Consider the following 14,747-nt stretch of genomic DNA (forward strand, 5'->3'; position numbering starts at 1 on the left):
TTTTTGCTCAAGTACTTTTTCAAGTTTTATTACCGAGACCCTTTCATCGCGTGACGAAGATACACGTATCGATCCTGGGGATAAATTATCGAATTATTTCATGGGGTAATGCGGGGGAGGGGAGTTTTGGACGCCTCGGTGACATTTACAGCCCACGGCAAAATTTTCAAAAGTAAATTCAATTCATCTCCATTCTCCCCCATAAATGTGTATTTAAAATAAAACTAATAATAATCAATAAATAATAAAAATTGAAATTCCCGGGATTGCGCGTTGCCACCGGAAAATTTAATTATTTATTCGCGATGAGGTCGAATTTTTTTCAACGGATGTAAATCAAGAAGATATTCAAAAAAAAAATCTTCCTGGGGGGAGGAAGGGGAGAAGGTGGAGGGGATGGATGGGAAAGAGGATATGGCAGATACAGCAGGAGGAGAAAAGGGGGTCCAGCCGGTTGCCCCGGCGGGGGTGCGCGCTAGCGTCTCCACTAAATAATTACAAGCTCTTAATTAACGACGAGAGACGATCGTAAAGCCATCCATGACGTGGCCGTATCGTCCCGGCACTGGTGTAGAGGGTTATACGTGAGTGCATGTTTCAAGATTATTTAAACGGGCACTGGATAAAGCACAAGGCGATTTACCCCGAGTATAAAATGTGGACGAGGATCGATTATCAGAAAAATTCTTCAGTAAAATTTTTTTTATTTTTTTATTCTTGGAAAATGAAAAATTGTTAGCAGAGGAAGATGGATTATTCCTGCATCCCCAGTTGCGGGTAAAATTCAGGGGATGGTTGTGAAAAATTTATGAGAATGGGTGGGGGAAAAAAAATTGATAGGTGTGTGCAATTGAGGGATGCAGGTGTTTCTGTAATTAATTACATTTTAAATAAACTAGTTTCAGGAAAATTCATTCCTTGGATCGAGCTCGTTAATTTTTATTCGCCGGACGTATCGGGATTGCATTTAGAGGGGGGGCACGTGACCGCGCAATTATATGCTCGTCGAATCGACCCTGAGGCGGGGAGTTGCACTTTGCAGTGCCTGAGGAATAATTAAAATATAATTTGTGATTAGACCTGGGCTAATGAGTCAGATCGATCTGATTACGCCGGGTTATTATGCGTTCGTACGTGACGGGTCGCTGTTAGATGGTGAATTAGGGGCGAATGGATAATTATTATCGAGGAAATGATTTTTTTCGGAGTTGAATAAATGACGAAATGAAAAGAAAATGACATTTTTTTTTTACTCTGGATTTTCTTTGACTGAAACAAAATGATGGAATGATTTATGCAGTGAATGGATTATAATCGAAAATTTCCAGGAATTGAGAGTAAAAAAATTTTGGACGATTACCACGGGACCCATGTATTAAGTTTAATTAAAATTAGAGCAAACAAATGTACGAGCAACAGGAACCCGTCGCTCAGCGGGGCGTCGCACATCCGAGGCGTCTGGCCGTGGGCAACGAAACTCTTGAAATTCATATATTGGAACCCCCCATCGGAGAATCGAAAGGAGATAACATATTCCCCTCTCTTCTATCATCATTTTGCTCAGTTTTCCTCCCTGGCAAACGCCCACAAACTCCTCACAATGCACTTCAATTATTTATCGACTCATGAATCTCAGGTGAAAGATTTAATGCGACCGGTAGTCGTCGTAAAGTCGGCAATTCGGCCTTTGGTTAAACATCGCGTTTAATATTTAATCGGAACACGAGTCTTGGGGAGAATTATGGTATGATATTTAATTTAAAAACCATTCATTGTTCAACAAATCTTCATTATCGAATCATTCAATACATCGAATTTTCCGGTAATTCTCAATTACACCATAAAAAATTATTCATATCAACCATTATCCAGAGTTAAATCGACAATCGTCCAAATTATTCCTGATCCGTAAAAAAATAATTGATAATGATATATTGGGGTTGAATATTCATTTGGAAAATTGATCAATAGCATTTACTCATGGGGCTGAGAATAAAGTTGTATCGGAATGTCTGAGTGGAGTAACAGTAACATTTCCATTCTCAATAATTGATTTACACAAGAAACGACTTGAGTGTCTATTTCGAGTAGTCCCAACTGACCATGAATAATAATAAATCACGATAACCGAGCAGTAGCTTCGTAGTGCTACCACAAAATACATCGAGGCGATATCAGGAGCACGAGGATCACGACTCCCATGTTTTCAGCCTCACCCCAACACCTTCACCACAATGTTCTCCGAGTATTTTATTTATATTTCATTTCACTGCTTCTAAACACTGAGCATTTATTATTCATATATTTCCGCAAACGATAATCTTAAATACCTCGTTTTCATTCTCATATGCATCAAGTGGTTAGAGTTGAAAATTCTTTTTATCGTGATTATGGCCTTTCGTATATCCTCTTCGTGGATTATTCAAATGAGACATTGAAATCCTTTTTCTCAGGCTTTACACAGACAACTTTCGTAATCACCTGTCTATAGCACTGGTTTATTACTTGTGAAAGTTTTTTTCAGTCCTCGGGCTTTTATGAGTGAAATATTCATGTCAATCATGTCAACTTTGTTGGCTGGTTGGTTTAGGGTTTGGGTGTGGGATAAATGGAGAAAAAAAATATTAGCAGAGCGTGGTTTCGATCCACGGACCTCTGGGTTATGGGCCCAGCACGCTTCCACTGCGCCACTCTGCTTTTCTTAGGGGATGAAATCCGAGAATTCTATTTCAATGAATCCCCATTTTTTCTATCATTTCGCCGAATTTATTTCATCTACGCATCGCCGCAAGTCGTGAAAAAAAATCCCTCAATTTATAAATAAATATTCAATTATTTTGAGGAAAAATGTCGACATTTTTTAAATTAACAAAATGAGTTTTCTGTTATTAATGTTCTGATGAATTTTCTCTTTTCTTTAATTTTCAGTCTGACATCGTCCATCAAAGTGTATACGAACTGGTCCACAGTGAAGACCGTGAAGAGCTCCAACGTCAACTGATGTGGAATTCTTTTTTACCAGCCGAAAATGCTAATTTACCCCTTCACGACGCCCTTTCCCTCCAACACTGTCACCTGCTGGAGCGAAGTTTCACCGTACGATTCAGGTGTCTGCTGGACAACACTTCAGGATTTTTGGTAAGTCTCCAATAAAATGATCATTACCTGAATCCTCACCTCCCCGAAGAGAACTAAAAACCTTAATTAATAATTTCACTGTCATAATGCGCGTAGGTGAAAAGACTGAATGAGATCTTATAACTCGAGTTTCTTTATCCCAACTGGCGCGAGAGAAGATAATTGCTTTTTTCCGCTGGCTCTTCACTGAAGACCATCTCAACCGTGAAGTAAGAATCCCAGGAGATCCATTAAACATTACCCGTCTCGTCTGCCAATTATCCGAAAAAGCATTGGAGCTCGGTGAAAATTCTCTTCCCCTCTCGCTGATGATTCATCAAGAATCCTGGATTCATCCAGAAGCTGAGAAGATATCACCCCTCACCACCCACCCAAGTGCCTAAACCTCACCAATTAAACTCGGCATTTCAAAAATTTTTGACAATTAGATTCTCAACAATTAAAAATGGGCAATCGCTGGGGGAATTAGTGCGGAAGGGGAGGAGTAAAAGAAGTATTCACGTTCATTCATCGAATGCCCTGACGCGGATGAGAATCGCTAGTCACGCGAGAAACGTTCGGGAAGTGTTTCGTGATGTCCTGCCTGGACGGTCTAAAAGCGGATTCACGGAAGACCCATCCCTCTCACTCTCCAGCTAACTCCATCCCTCCTGGTGCGATTGATTCGCCTCTCTGCACCCACACAATACTGAGTGTGAGGGCCTACCATCCATGAAAATCTCTTCTGACGTACTTCCACGGAGTTATCGATTACCCGGAGATATCCCGTTCCCTCGTTACCCACTCATTAATTGATTTCCCGGGGAATCACGAGATTGTGACGTTCTGCGGAGGATGGGGTTCAACTGATGAGCATAAATTTTTATTTTTATTTTTACGAGATATAGGGATTCCCCATTCTCAAATACTGTTCAACTCCCGGGAAAATTAAACTGACGACTTCTTTCAGGATTCACAAGGTTAACTTGAATTATTTATTTATTTATTTATTTATTTATTTATTTATTTATTTATTTGCTGATTTTTCGTTGTTTGATTCATCGAACAATCGCTGAAGAGCGATGATAATGACCGGAAGTGGTCATCGGAGGAAATTTCACAAATCCATTTTTCCCCAAAATCATCATCAGCGAAATGACAATGCAGTTAAATAAACAGTACATAATTTCCCCTTTTTTATCTAAGAGAGTACATAAATCACATCTCCGGTGTATCCATCGCTCATTACCGAGCAAAACATCGGGTAATTATCTTACCCCAAACACAAAACCCGAGCGGTCTCTGTACACCAGACAAAGGACATTATCCCTGGACCACATGACGGCTCCCAGGATATTCCAGTGGTCACACCCTCTTCGAACCCCTCAAGACCTTTACTAACAAAAACATTGGCACTCTGACGTTTATGAAAATGAAACTGTAATCGTAAAAGGGTTTACGGCGTTGCGGAACGTACGTTCCATCGCGTCAGTAAGAAAGAGAAGATTAAGCTGGCGTCACCGTTGACTTTATTTCATTTCCGTCGACTGAAGAACTTTTTATTTTGTTTTCAGAGATTAGATATTCGGGGGCGAGTTAAGATTCTTCACGGGCAGAATAGAAAAACGGAGGAGCCACCGTTGGCTTTGTTTGCACTCTGCACACCTTTTGGTCCACCGTCGTTGCTGGAGGTGCCTCAGAAGGAGGTGATGTTCAAGAGTAAACATAAATTGGATTTCGCTCTTGTGTCGATGGACCAGAGAGGAAAAATGCTCTTGGGGTACACGGACGCTGAGCTTGCCAATTTGGGAGGATATGATCTGGTGCATTATGATGATTTGGCGTATGTCGCTAGTGCACATCAAGAACGTATGTGTTATTTTCGGTATTCATCAACCGATACGGAGACGCCTTCTACGTCTGAAGGAATTAATTAACCTCTCCATTTTGTTTTATTTCAGTGCTTAAAACTGGTGCCTCTGGGATGATTGCGTACAGGTATCAAATGAAAGATGGTGGGTGGCAATGGCTCCAGACGAGCTCGAGACTTGTCTACAAGAACTCTAAACCAGACTTTGTCATAAGTACACATCGACCTCTAATGTAAGCGCAGTTCTTCATCGGTTTATCCGGATGGCATCTAAATTTCTATTATTTCACCCCTGAATTTCTGCTTTCAGGGAAGAAGAAGGTCGCGATCTCCTCGGGAAGCGCACGATGGACTTCAAAGTGTCATACCTTGACGCGGGTCTTACCAATAGCTATTTCTCAGACTCGGAGAGCTTAACAGGTCCCTCGATGACACCGACACTTCCAGCACAACCCACTCCACAACGAGTGAATCGTCGTTACAAAACCCAACTCCGTGACTTCCTATCCACCTGCCGCAGTAAAAGAACAAAGCTCTCGAACCAATCGCCAGTCTCACCACCAGCGACGCCAACGGTAGCGTCGGTGGACTATTTGGCCGCCGATACGAGTACCGCAGCGGCAGTAGCTGCTGCCTACAGCAACCTAAACACTATCTATCCAACTCCCTATGCTCCAGCAGCAGTTGCCACTACAGATCCATCTTTAACGACGTACATAGGCCACACGGGGAACTATCACCAGACACTCTATCCCCCAGCAGCCCTGGACAATCGCTACCTCACAGCAACTGAGAATCTCTTCCAGTATCGGCCCCTAGGATCGTACTACCCGGAGTACCATACACCAACGGCCTACAACGGCTTCATAGACGTCTCCCTACCGACGTACGACACCCACCAGTTGACCAAAACCGAGGACAGACTTTACTGCCAGCAGTTAGAGTCACCCAAGTACAGTTACGTCGACACTAGACATCCTAATAGCGTTGGGGGTTCTCCCTATGCTGCTAGTCCTGTGACGACAGCTGCCATTCACCCAAATTCCGACGTCAATGTGAGAACTGGGAGTAGGCACTCCCTGGAGGGCGCCTCCTCGAGTAATTCAGCGGGAAGTTCACCTGTCACTGCAGCTAATGGCGTGAGAACACCCAAAATGGAGGATGTGAAGCCAGAGATATATGGGAGTGAGGCACCCCGGCAGACTGTTCTCATGTGGGGGCCTCCACCCTCTAGGTCACCACCGAGAAATAATGGGAGCTATAGCCCTCCAACGCCTCACTCTACTCACTCATCGCATTCCAATAATACCAATGTCGATCCTCTCAAGAGTCTCGCTGAGATGAACACCATCAATGGCGACTGCAAGTGGAAACAGGCGTCACCCACTGGGCAGACTGGGCCCACCAGTCCCAGGGGCAAAACTCAACAGCATCAGCAGTATTCAGTTACTGCTGTGCATTATGGGAGTGGGGGGTACTCACATCATCAGGGACATCCGCACGAGACGGGCTCCGAGGTATGGCAAGGAGTCCAACACCATCACTACCAGTACTATCCTTACCACCACCCCGCACCAAGGCACACGCCCCAGTGAGTGTCACCCTGCCTCACGAGTTTTCTTTTTTTTTGGGGGGTGCAGTTTTTTTGGGGTTTTTTTTTTACCTTTTTCGATCGTTTGCGTTCTCTCCCGTTTTGGCACTTGCTTGCATTTTTTTTCAGATCCTAATCTATTTTTGGTGTTTAACCGACGGTTGATTTTATATGTATTTCTCCTGTAGATCATAATGCGACCCTCGCACACGGAGAAATATGAAATGAAATTTTTTCTTTCATCACCCTCGCGGGTTGATCAAGATATTTGGAAATTGGAAAAAGTGAAAATTTTGAGAAACTTAGATTTTTTCATTAACCAATCGCTGATTTCACTTGCATTCCCCCTCTAGAGTAAAATCATCAATTTTGTTACTCACCCCAGCCCCAGGGGCTGATCTCGAATTTTTTAGGGAGGAAAGTAATTTTTTTGAAAAATTGAATTTTTTCATCGACCAATATTCAATTCCATATACATTCCCTCCGTTAATGACATTAAATTCCTCTCAGACCGGGGGATGACAAAGAAAAATAAATATTTTCGTGAAAAAATGACTTAAGACGAACCGGAAAAAAGGAGTTGATGAGCCGAAATAATAAGGATGGCTGATTGGTGTTTTCAGCTCATCACCATCGTCGGTGGTAACGGGGACAGGCACATCCATGTCCACGGTACAGGAAACCAACAGCACCAACAGCGTCTTGTATCATCCGTCACATCACGCAGTCTCCTCGGGTGCCACAATGGTACCAGCTGCCTCCCAGATACCAAACCGGACGCCGGGAGTCCTCTGTTGTCCATCTCTGAGGTGACCAATACTCTGCTCAACCAGTAGCAATAATGTGACAGCGCATCAGTCCAATGATGATCAATGTTACCATGTTCGATGATTTATTATGTTTGTATCATATTGGTAATGTGAGATTTATTTCTTCTCTCAATTTTCTCTCTCGCATATTCTTCGTTACGTTTTTAATGAAAATAACATATCAAATGAGCGCAAATGTCACTGGGTTGTGAAAAATATTAGGTAAAATATTTCATGTACGTGTGAATGATGAACTGGAGATGTATTTCAAGATGAGATTGATTTTTGTTGGTATTTCCGAATGTGAGGAACGCGAAGCATTTCGTTACTACATTTTTATCGAACAGAAAGATATTAATATTGAGGGAAAGAGTCTAAATAATTTGGCCTTGAGGACTCCGTCGAAAAATATAAAATGTAGAGATAGGTATTTGCTTTGTTTTTATTCGGTATTCGGTGAACCACTCAATGGGCAAAAAAATTTCAAATATTTCGACAGTAGCTCGTAAGTCAGTAGAGCTCGCTTGTCAGTAGAGCACCTCATGAGTTTTTTTATCGTTAGTTTCTCAGACCCGGACCCCATATTAATACGAATTTCCGATGCTCTATAAAAGAAGCAATGATAATTTACCTCGAATTCGGAAATATTTGTGGAGAACTTACCTAGCGGTCAAGTCTAATTGCACTATATTTTCATATTTCTCATTTTCAAATGACCTCTCCTCGTCATTCAATAATAGCAACAAATTTCGGCCTATCTTCCTCCCTCTCTCGCCCCTAAAACTGTCATCAATTATGTACAATACGTCATGCTTGTATAATTTTTCTACAGAAAAATAAAATACGTATTCTGTGATATGTGTTAGGTAAATTGCAAAAACACAATAATCGTCAGAGACGTACATGATTTTAATATTTATTAGCGTGAAAGTTGTTTGACGAAGGGTAGTGGCATAATTTTCTGTCTTGAGAAAAACGCCTTGATTAGATTATCCTCGTGAATATTTGAATTTATTGTTTAACTTCACACAGCGAGCGAATGGACATCCAGAATAAATTGTTAGCCTACTTTATCAAAACCTTTACCCCTCTCTCCCCTCCCCTCCCAGTCTTGCCAATATTTTGTTAATATGTTTGTAATTTTTGTACTTAATTAATTTATACACTATTTATGTGAAGAAGAAAATAACCGAATGCGTTTAGGTATTTAGCGAAGCTAGATGAGCCTTCCAATATCTGTAAAATAATAGTTCTCATTTGCAAAGCCAAAGTGTTTTTTCATTATTAATTCATTTGAATTGGTGTTCGTACTATTCGAGAAAAATGATTTTAATTATTTATTGCGAAATTTGGAAATCAGGGAAAAAATTTCTCGGGAAATTCATTGGAGAATTGACTTTGCAACTGAGTGCAATGAATTACTGTCTTTAGTACCTCCTTTAAACGATTTAATTGAATTTCTTCGAGTTATTAGCAGCGAAGGAGAAGTTTCTAGTAGTTAATTAAGAAATCGAGTCTAGTCCATGTATAATGCGAATTTAGTAGTCCTACTGTGCTCTTCCTGAGAACAACTTGCATTATTTTGGGACTCATGTGAGAAATGGAGAGTTATGAGTTGATACGAATGATTGGACTTTCACTTCCGATGCAAGGATGTTCTCTTATAAGAGCATTGATGTATATTAATTGTATATTTACAACATGATATTCTGTAATGAGTAGATTAAATATTGATTTCTCAGCATAATTCACTGTAGAATGAAAGGAAATTACGATTACGAGTATTTTGGGATCTCACAGAACACTTCCTCAGTAATCTTCTCAATTTTTTTTTTTACAAAGACACCTCCAAAATTGTTCAGAAGTGGAGTTAGGGCAATGAGGGATCAGTTCAGAAATTAGTTGATAGTTATTTGTCGATTATTTTACTAATTTCTCAGAATCTATTGCATTTTAGAATAAAACATGATGGGAGTTTTGTATTGCAGATTTTCCTTGAAATTTGAAGTATCGATCGGTATTTTTTTCGAAATCCACTAGCATCGGAGATATTTCCAAAATAATGAACTTGAGTTTTTTTATAATTCTCAAATGGATCTATTCATAGGTTTGTAAATATCTCTGGATCAATCGTGTTTTTTTTAAATAATTTGAGTCTCCGATACATGCCTCATGATTTAATTTCACTAAATTTACGATTGTTGCATACGATTGATTGTCTCGTTTCACATTACAACGTAATCGAAAAGTCCATGAAAGTAAGAACTCCCTTCCATTGAAATGAATATCGGTACGACAACTGAACAGTAGTCTCTGAGAAATCGTGATTATCAGTCAAATCTCCAAACTCAATGTTGAATAATAGTTATATTGAAGAGAAGAATTAAATATATAGGTAAAATGTGAAAAGAACGGGAGTAATTAAATTGGAGATACTTTTGGTAAGGCTTAGTTCGTCCCAACAATTGCGGCGATAATGACATATCATTAATAATTATTCAATATTCCATGAAAATCACTATTTCCCTAATAATTCACACGAAAATGTATTTATTTGATACCCCTCCCATGTATTACGATCTAATTGATAGAAAAAAATTAACGAAAAATCTATTGTATCATATCATGCCAAACCGAAAAAAAAACAAAAATACGAGATAAATTGTGAATTATTCTTCATCAATTTTTATGTTCAGAGTAATTGATTCCCTAGGATCTAATCAACAGTATCCATATCGCTAAATCTAAGAACTACAAAAAAGAAGAAATGAATTCGAAAATGTATCAAATGTTTATATGAAATAAATTATAAAATGATAGAAATAAAATCATTCGATTTCTTTGAAAGCTATTTCAAATAAAAAACTGCAATTTTCAACGAGCATTAATTTTTATTTACATTTTCGTTGTGGAAGAAATGACGAAACAAATATTATGTACATTAAAAAAATCTGAATTAGGTAATAATTTGCTCAAATGCATCACAGAGTATATAACTGGAGTTCTACGTGTCCTTGGATTGGCCTGGACGCTTCCTGCTAGACATGATTACATTTTTGTGCTTAACAGACGGCTTGACTCTTTGTGCATGACGCTTAAGAATTTCCTCCAAGGATTGACAAGAATCGCAGGTTTCGCAGCCACTTACTTCGAGAGTGCACAGATTGTGACGCCATTTGTTTGTTGGATCCTTATAAGCGCACTCAGGAGTTAAATGACTGTATTGCTCATGATCAGGACCTCCTGAGCACAATTTCAGACTTTGGACGTGATCTAGAAGGGCCTCGAAGTCCTCCATACTGCAGATCGACGAGGGCTTGTCTTTTAAGACCGTTCGCGAGTTCAAGAGGAAGATTTCGAAGTTTAGCTTCTCATCGAAAACAATCTGCAACTCATTGTAATTTTTGGGAATTCATTGTATGAACATTCCATTCCATATTTGATTCGGAAAATTATTCATTCAATTACCTGTTTAATGTAAAAAGGCTCTAATCCAGAGCCACCGATATTATGCATTATCATTTCACTGATAACAATCCTTTTAACTGGAAGCTCTGTACAGTGAATCGCCCAAGATCTGTCAGGTAAAGTTGAAACAGCATCTTCAGAATACCTGATACGATCAAATAATTTGTGCATGTTCTGATCCACAGCCTTCATGGCGTATGCCACATCGTTATCGTTCATGTTCACGTCATTATGATTCTGAGATGCAGTCGTTGCTATCTCTCTCTGTCTGTCAATAATCTCCTGCAAGCAAATAATTCAATTTCAATGATAAAAGGAATTGACTGATCAAATGTCAATGTCTTCATGTCAATTTAGGAATAAGTACATACGACATCTTCAGAGGTATGAGATCGAGAATCTTCCCCTGAGCCATTAATATTTTTCAAGGGTTTTTTGACCGACGATTTTCTGTAACGAAAAGCATATGAATGAAAAAAAAACATTTTTCATGAAACAATGAAAATCGTTAGCTTTATTTAACTTACGTTGCCTCCACCCCATTTTTCAGTTTTGCATTCTTCTCTCTCAGTTGAGAATAACCCTTCCGCTTTTTATTCTTTGGCATTATAATCAGATCAATAATTAATCAACAATGAATAAACAGGAGGAATAATCAACACTTTGTTGCAATTAATGATCGATGGAGACAAAGAGGATTGACTAAAGTAGAGGCACAGTTCTGGGGGTTCGAGTGACCCCGGCGCCATCGTAGTACTGCACCCCAAGAGATGGAGGGCGCCACACGCAATGGGGTGTCTGCCCTTCAGCCGACTCGGTAACTGCCTCAGTAGCAGTCCCACTGTCCCGCTGCTCTAATGATTAGGAGTTACATTCACAATTTTATGGATAATATGTACCACGATCCACAGAAGGAATGTGCACGTATGTATTCTTAGTACTCTAAATAATAAAATTGCTAATTGTAAAGCAAGTGGAGTGGAATATTATTTCGGCTGATGTTTTTAGGAAGGAATTATATTGATTGTGTTTTCTAATAAATGAAACCAAAAAAAGACGATCAACGGCTTCTAGCGGTGATTTGTGATTCTCCACTATTTTAATTACCAACAATAATAAAGTAAGTCGACAATTTTGAAAGTTTTTCATTCATTTACGTAGAAATTATTTTCAGAGGAAGATGAGCCTGAGGAGGAACTCGTCCATGGACTCCTCGATAGCGAGTGATGATCTCAGTGATTCCATGAGTAAATTAATGTGCATGGTAAAACAATCTAAAAAAGTTTTTGTTGGGACCTACACTGAGAAGAGATATGTCCAGTCAGTACCAACTTATAGGTAAATGAATTTATTATCTTAATCTAAAGAGATTTGATGACTATCAATAAAAAAAATTGACGTCATAATTGTTTACTGTCATGATTGGCGCGTACCTATTATATTTTTTTAAAGAGACATCGTTTCTATCGATAAAGAGGAGACTGAAGTGATCAAGTGCTTGATTGAGATTCAGAAAGTCGTTCGGAAAGAATTTGGGCAGCAGAAGTTTCTGGGCATTACTTGTGAGTACAATTAATCGCTTCTAGAGATTGAGAGTTTATGATTTCACTAACAATGAGAGATTTTTCAGGTAATATGGAGAATAATAGCATAGTAAATTACAATCTTTGGGTGGAGCTTGATCAAGTGCCACTGGGAAAGCACTGGTTCCAGATTCGATCCCTGAAAATGAATCAGAATTCAATTCAACTGCAGCTGAAGTATCTGAGACCGTACAAAGACAAAGAACAAGCATTATTTTTCAATGACTCCAAAGATCTCGCGGCTTTTGACATAAAACAGGTAAAACGCAACTGCATAGATCGATTCATAGCCTTGGATTTATAAAGTGCTCAAATATTTTTTGCATTTCCCTTGAAATTCCAGATTTTTACATACCAAAATCTCTGCGATGTAACAAAATTCAATGCGGTTTTAGTAATGAGTATAATAACCGTAATTGGAAATATCCTGTGGTACGTAAGTGAATATACCCTGCGATTGTCTCGAGAGTTATCACATTTGATAAGAGCCCTGACGCCGATAATCTTCGGATTCTACGAAGTCCTGACAAAATGCTTCGGTGGATTGCTATGGCTGTTCTACATGCTATTCAGTGGTAATTCTGGCCCTCGAAATCCTCCACCGATGGCCATCATGAGCAGGAGTCCACCACCCACTCAGTACCATAGGCGTTACTCCAACCAGGCATTTAGATAGTAATGGGGGAATGTGATTCTCAAATTTTCACACCAAACCAATTGTTTACTCCAACTATCTTATGTTTAATTTTTTTCGAAGGAGCTCTATCCATGATCCTAATATGATCATATAAATATTATATAAATACTAATGAAGATTTGAAAAACCACATATGCAAGATTGTAAAAATGTTTTATATTGGTAATACATACCTAGTATTATATTTTTCAAAGACTGGTTCATCAACAATTCATATACATCAAATGTATTGATAATGCAGTACGATTTCAGGAATGATAGATCATTTTTAATTCACTACTTTGAAAGTAGTGATGAACGTTACAGGTTAATATTTTTTTAAAATTATTCCTGGGATTTTTATTTGTAATTTTATTTGGTGATACCGATCACACCGCAGGCAAGACGAGCCCCAGCATTTCCAGTGGTTTTGGAGAGCTCGTGACCACCTTTTCCCAAATCGTCAATGTCAGCATGGACCTGTCATATTACGCGTTAATATATTTTTGAAATAATTCACGCGTTAGAATGTTTTTATGGTCAGGGAAAAATACAGACCACGAGAGTTCGGCCGATGATGTTGTGAGCCCCTTGGAGCTGAATCTGTTTGTCAGAGATGTTGACCTTGGCAACGCCATCAGTACCAGCTTCAACGTTACCCAAATCACCTACATGACGTACACCATCAGTTGGTCCACCGTGTTCTTTCCCCAGAGGGTTGAAGTGCGGTCCAGCACTTGTGCATCCTTCGATCGAAACACGAAAAAAAATTTTTAAAAGATTCCCCTAGCTCCCAAATAAAAACCAACATTTTTACTGCATCAATATCCAATTTGCAAATATTGAACTTTACCCAGTGCAATTACCACACACTTCGACTCTTGAAATTTGTAAAAAAAAATTCTAGAACAGTCACAGAGCGGAAAATGTAATCAGAACAGAAATGCTTATTTATAAGACCGAACGTCAATTTGTTATGCAAGTCATATTGAGCCAGCAATTAAGTGTTTAGATACGATACGTGAGATACAAGCATCGATTGATATCGATAGTACTCGAAACATCTGCCCTAAGTGAAGGTAAAAATCAATACTTCGATGAATAAATAAATTACCGTTGGTGTTATCCCCGAATTCGTGGATATGGAAGCCATGTTGACCCTTGGCAAGACCGGCTACTTCACCGGTGACCTTCACTGGTGCCGAGTCATTCTGCAAAAAAGAAGATACAAAATTAATGCAACAGACTTCCGGAAATGCGTCGTACCTGAATCCGGAGTATATTGTATAGTATTATGAAATATCAGGGCGTAAAAATCAGTGTCTCACCTCCTGCTCGAAGAAAATGGTCCCCTTGACATCACCCTGGAGTACACAGACTGCTTTAACCATTTTTTAAAAAATTGATCTTCGAATTAACTTATACCTCTGACGACAGCTCACACTCGAGTGATCAAATGAATCGTTGGATTATTCAATGCAAAGAGGATAGACTAAAGTAGAGGTTCAGTTCTAGGGGTTTGAGTGACCCCAGCTGACAACGTAGTTGCACCCCACGGGAGGCAGGGCGCCACGAGTACGACTGGGGTTTCTGCGTCGATCAAGCCGGTAACGCCTCAGTAGCAGTTCCGCTG

At 39.5% G+C, this 14,747-nt stretch overlaps 4 protein-coding genes and 1 non-coding gene across 8 annotated transcripts in view; 2 read left to right on the top strand and 3 right to left on the bottom strand.

The window, feature by feature from the left end:
- The window catches only part of ss (spineless), a 64,524-nt gene extending 54,361 nt beyond the window's left edge, over positions 1-10,163 (top strand). The window contains exons 5-9 of one of the 2 annotated variants that reach the window (XM_011308687.1): positions 2,929-3,138; positions 4,692-4,986; positions 5,079-5,220; positions 5,298-6,578; positions 7,202-10,163. In XM_011308687.1, the coding sequence (XP_011306989.1) occupies positions 2,929-3,138; positions 4,692-4,986; positions 5,079-5,220; positions 5,298-6,578; positions 7,202-7,391 (2,118 nt within the window). In that variant the 3' untranslated portion in view covers positions 7,392-10,163. The remainder of the gene's footprint in view (positions 1-2,928; positions 3,139-4,691; positions 4,987-5,078; positions 5,221-5,297; positions 6,579-7,201) is intronic. The other variant, XM_011308688.1, reaches the window with a different exon arrangement.
- Positions 2,626-2,697, bottom strand: TRNAM-CAU (transfer RNA methionine (anticodon CAU)). The gene has a single exon. It is a non-coding gene; the product is annotated as a tRNA-Met (tRNA).
- A 95-nt stretch (positions 10,164-10,258) lies between the features above and the next one.
- Positions 10,259-11,566, bottom strand: LOC105268841 (uncharacterized). The gene is made up of 4 exons (XM_011308689.1): positions 11,383-11,566; positions 11,227-11,305; positions 10,856-11,137; positions 10,259-10,772 (listed from the first exon to the last, which is right to left on the bottom strand). The coding sequence occupies exons 1-4, from the start codon at positions 11,460-11,462 to the stop codon at positions 10,392-10,394; spliced, it is 822 nt and encodes a 273-aa protein (XP_011306991.1). The 5' UTR covers positions 11,463-11,566; the 3' UTR covers positions 10,259-10,391.
- Positions 11,567-11,665: 99 nt separating this feature from the next.
- Positions 11,666-13,328, top strand: LOC105268842 (uncharacterized). 3 transcript variants are annotated; one of them, XM_011308691.1, is made up of 6 exons: positions 11,666-11,779; positions 11,864-11,975; positions 12,017-12,193; positions 12,308-12,417; positions 12,486-12,697; positions 12,782-13,328. In XM_011308691.1, the coding sequence occupies exons 3-6, from the start codon at positions 12,036-12,038 to the stop codon at positions 13,112-13,114; spliced, it is 813 nt and encodes a 270-aa protein (XP_011306993.1). In that variant the 5' UTR covers positions 11,666-11,779; positions 11,864-11,975; positions 12,017-12,035; the 3' UTR covers positions 13,115-13,328. The 3 variants fall into 3 exon arrangements, with proteins under 3 accessions (XP_011306993.1, XP_011306992.1, XP_011306995.1); XM_011308690.1 differs by having other exon boundaries at positions 12,030-12,193; XM_011308693.1 differs by lacking the exon at positions 11,864-11,975 and having other exon boundaries at positions 12,030-12,193.
- Positions 13,329-13,381: 53 nt separating this feature from the next.
- Sod1 (Superoxide dismutase 1) lies at positions 13,382-14,609 on the bottom strand. The gene is made up of 4 exons (XM_011308694.1): positions 14,443-14,609; positions 14,229-14,325; positions 13,673-13,860; positions 13,382-13,594 (listed from the first exon to the last, which is right to left on the bottom strand). Exons 1-4 carry the CDS (start codon positions 14,503-14,505, stop codon positions 13,487-13,489), a joined length of 456 nt encoding a protein of 151 aa, XP_011306996.1. The 5' UTR covers positions 14,506-14,609; the 3' UTR covers positions 13,382-13,486.
- Positions 14,610-14,747: the final 138 nt, after the last annotated feature.

Source organism: Fopius arisanus, unplaced genomic scaffold, assembly GCF_000806365.1.
Source record: "Fopius arisanus strain USDA-PBARC FA_bdor unplaced genomic scaffold, ASM80636v1 scaffold00062, whole genome shotgun sequence".
Classification (NCBI taxonomy): Eukaryota; Metazoa; Arthropoda; class Insecta; order Hymenoptera; family Braconidae; genus Fopius; species Fopius arisanus.

Coding starts and splice junctions, on each gene's coding strand:
- Sod1 (XM_011308694.1), bottom strand. CDS start 14,505: ATGGTTAAAGCAGTCTGTGTACTCCAGGGTGATGTCAAGGGGACCATT. Junction 13,861..14,228: donor ATTCGGGGATAACACCAACG/GTAATTTATTTA, acceptor TTTCGATCGAAG/GATGCACAAGTGCTGGACCG. Junction 13,595..13,672: donor TCATCGGCCGAACTCTCGTG/GTCTGTATTTTT, acceptor GTAATATGACAG/GTCCATGCTGACATTGACGA.
- LOC105268842 (XM_011308691.1), top strand. CDS start 12,036: ATGAGCCTGAGGAGGAACTCGTCCATGGACTCCTCGATAGCGAGTGAT. Junction 12,194..12,307: donor CAGTCAGTACCAACTTATAG/GTAAATGAATTT, acceptor ATTTTTTTAAAG/AGACATCGTTTCTATCGATA. Junction 12,698..12,781: donor CGGCTTTTGACATAAAACAG/GTAAAACGCAAC, acceptor TTGAAATTCCAG/ATTTTTACATACCAAAATCT.
- LOC105268841 (XM_011308689.1), bottom strand. CDS start 11,462: ATGCCAAAGAATAAAAAGCGGAAGGGTTATTCTCAACTGAGAGAGAAG. Junction 11,306..11,382: donor AAAAATGGGGTGGAGGCAAC/GTAAGTTAAATA, acceptor TTTTCGTTACAG/AAAATCGTCGGTCAAAAAAC. Junction 10,773..10,855: donor AGCCTTTTTACATTAAACAG/GTAATTGAATGA, acceptor AATGAGTTGCAG/ATTGTTTTCGATGAGAAGCT.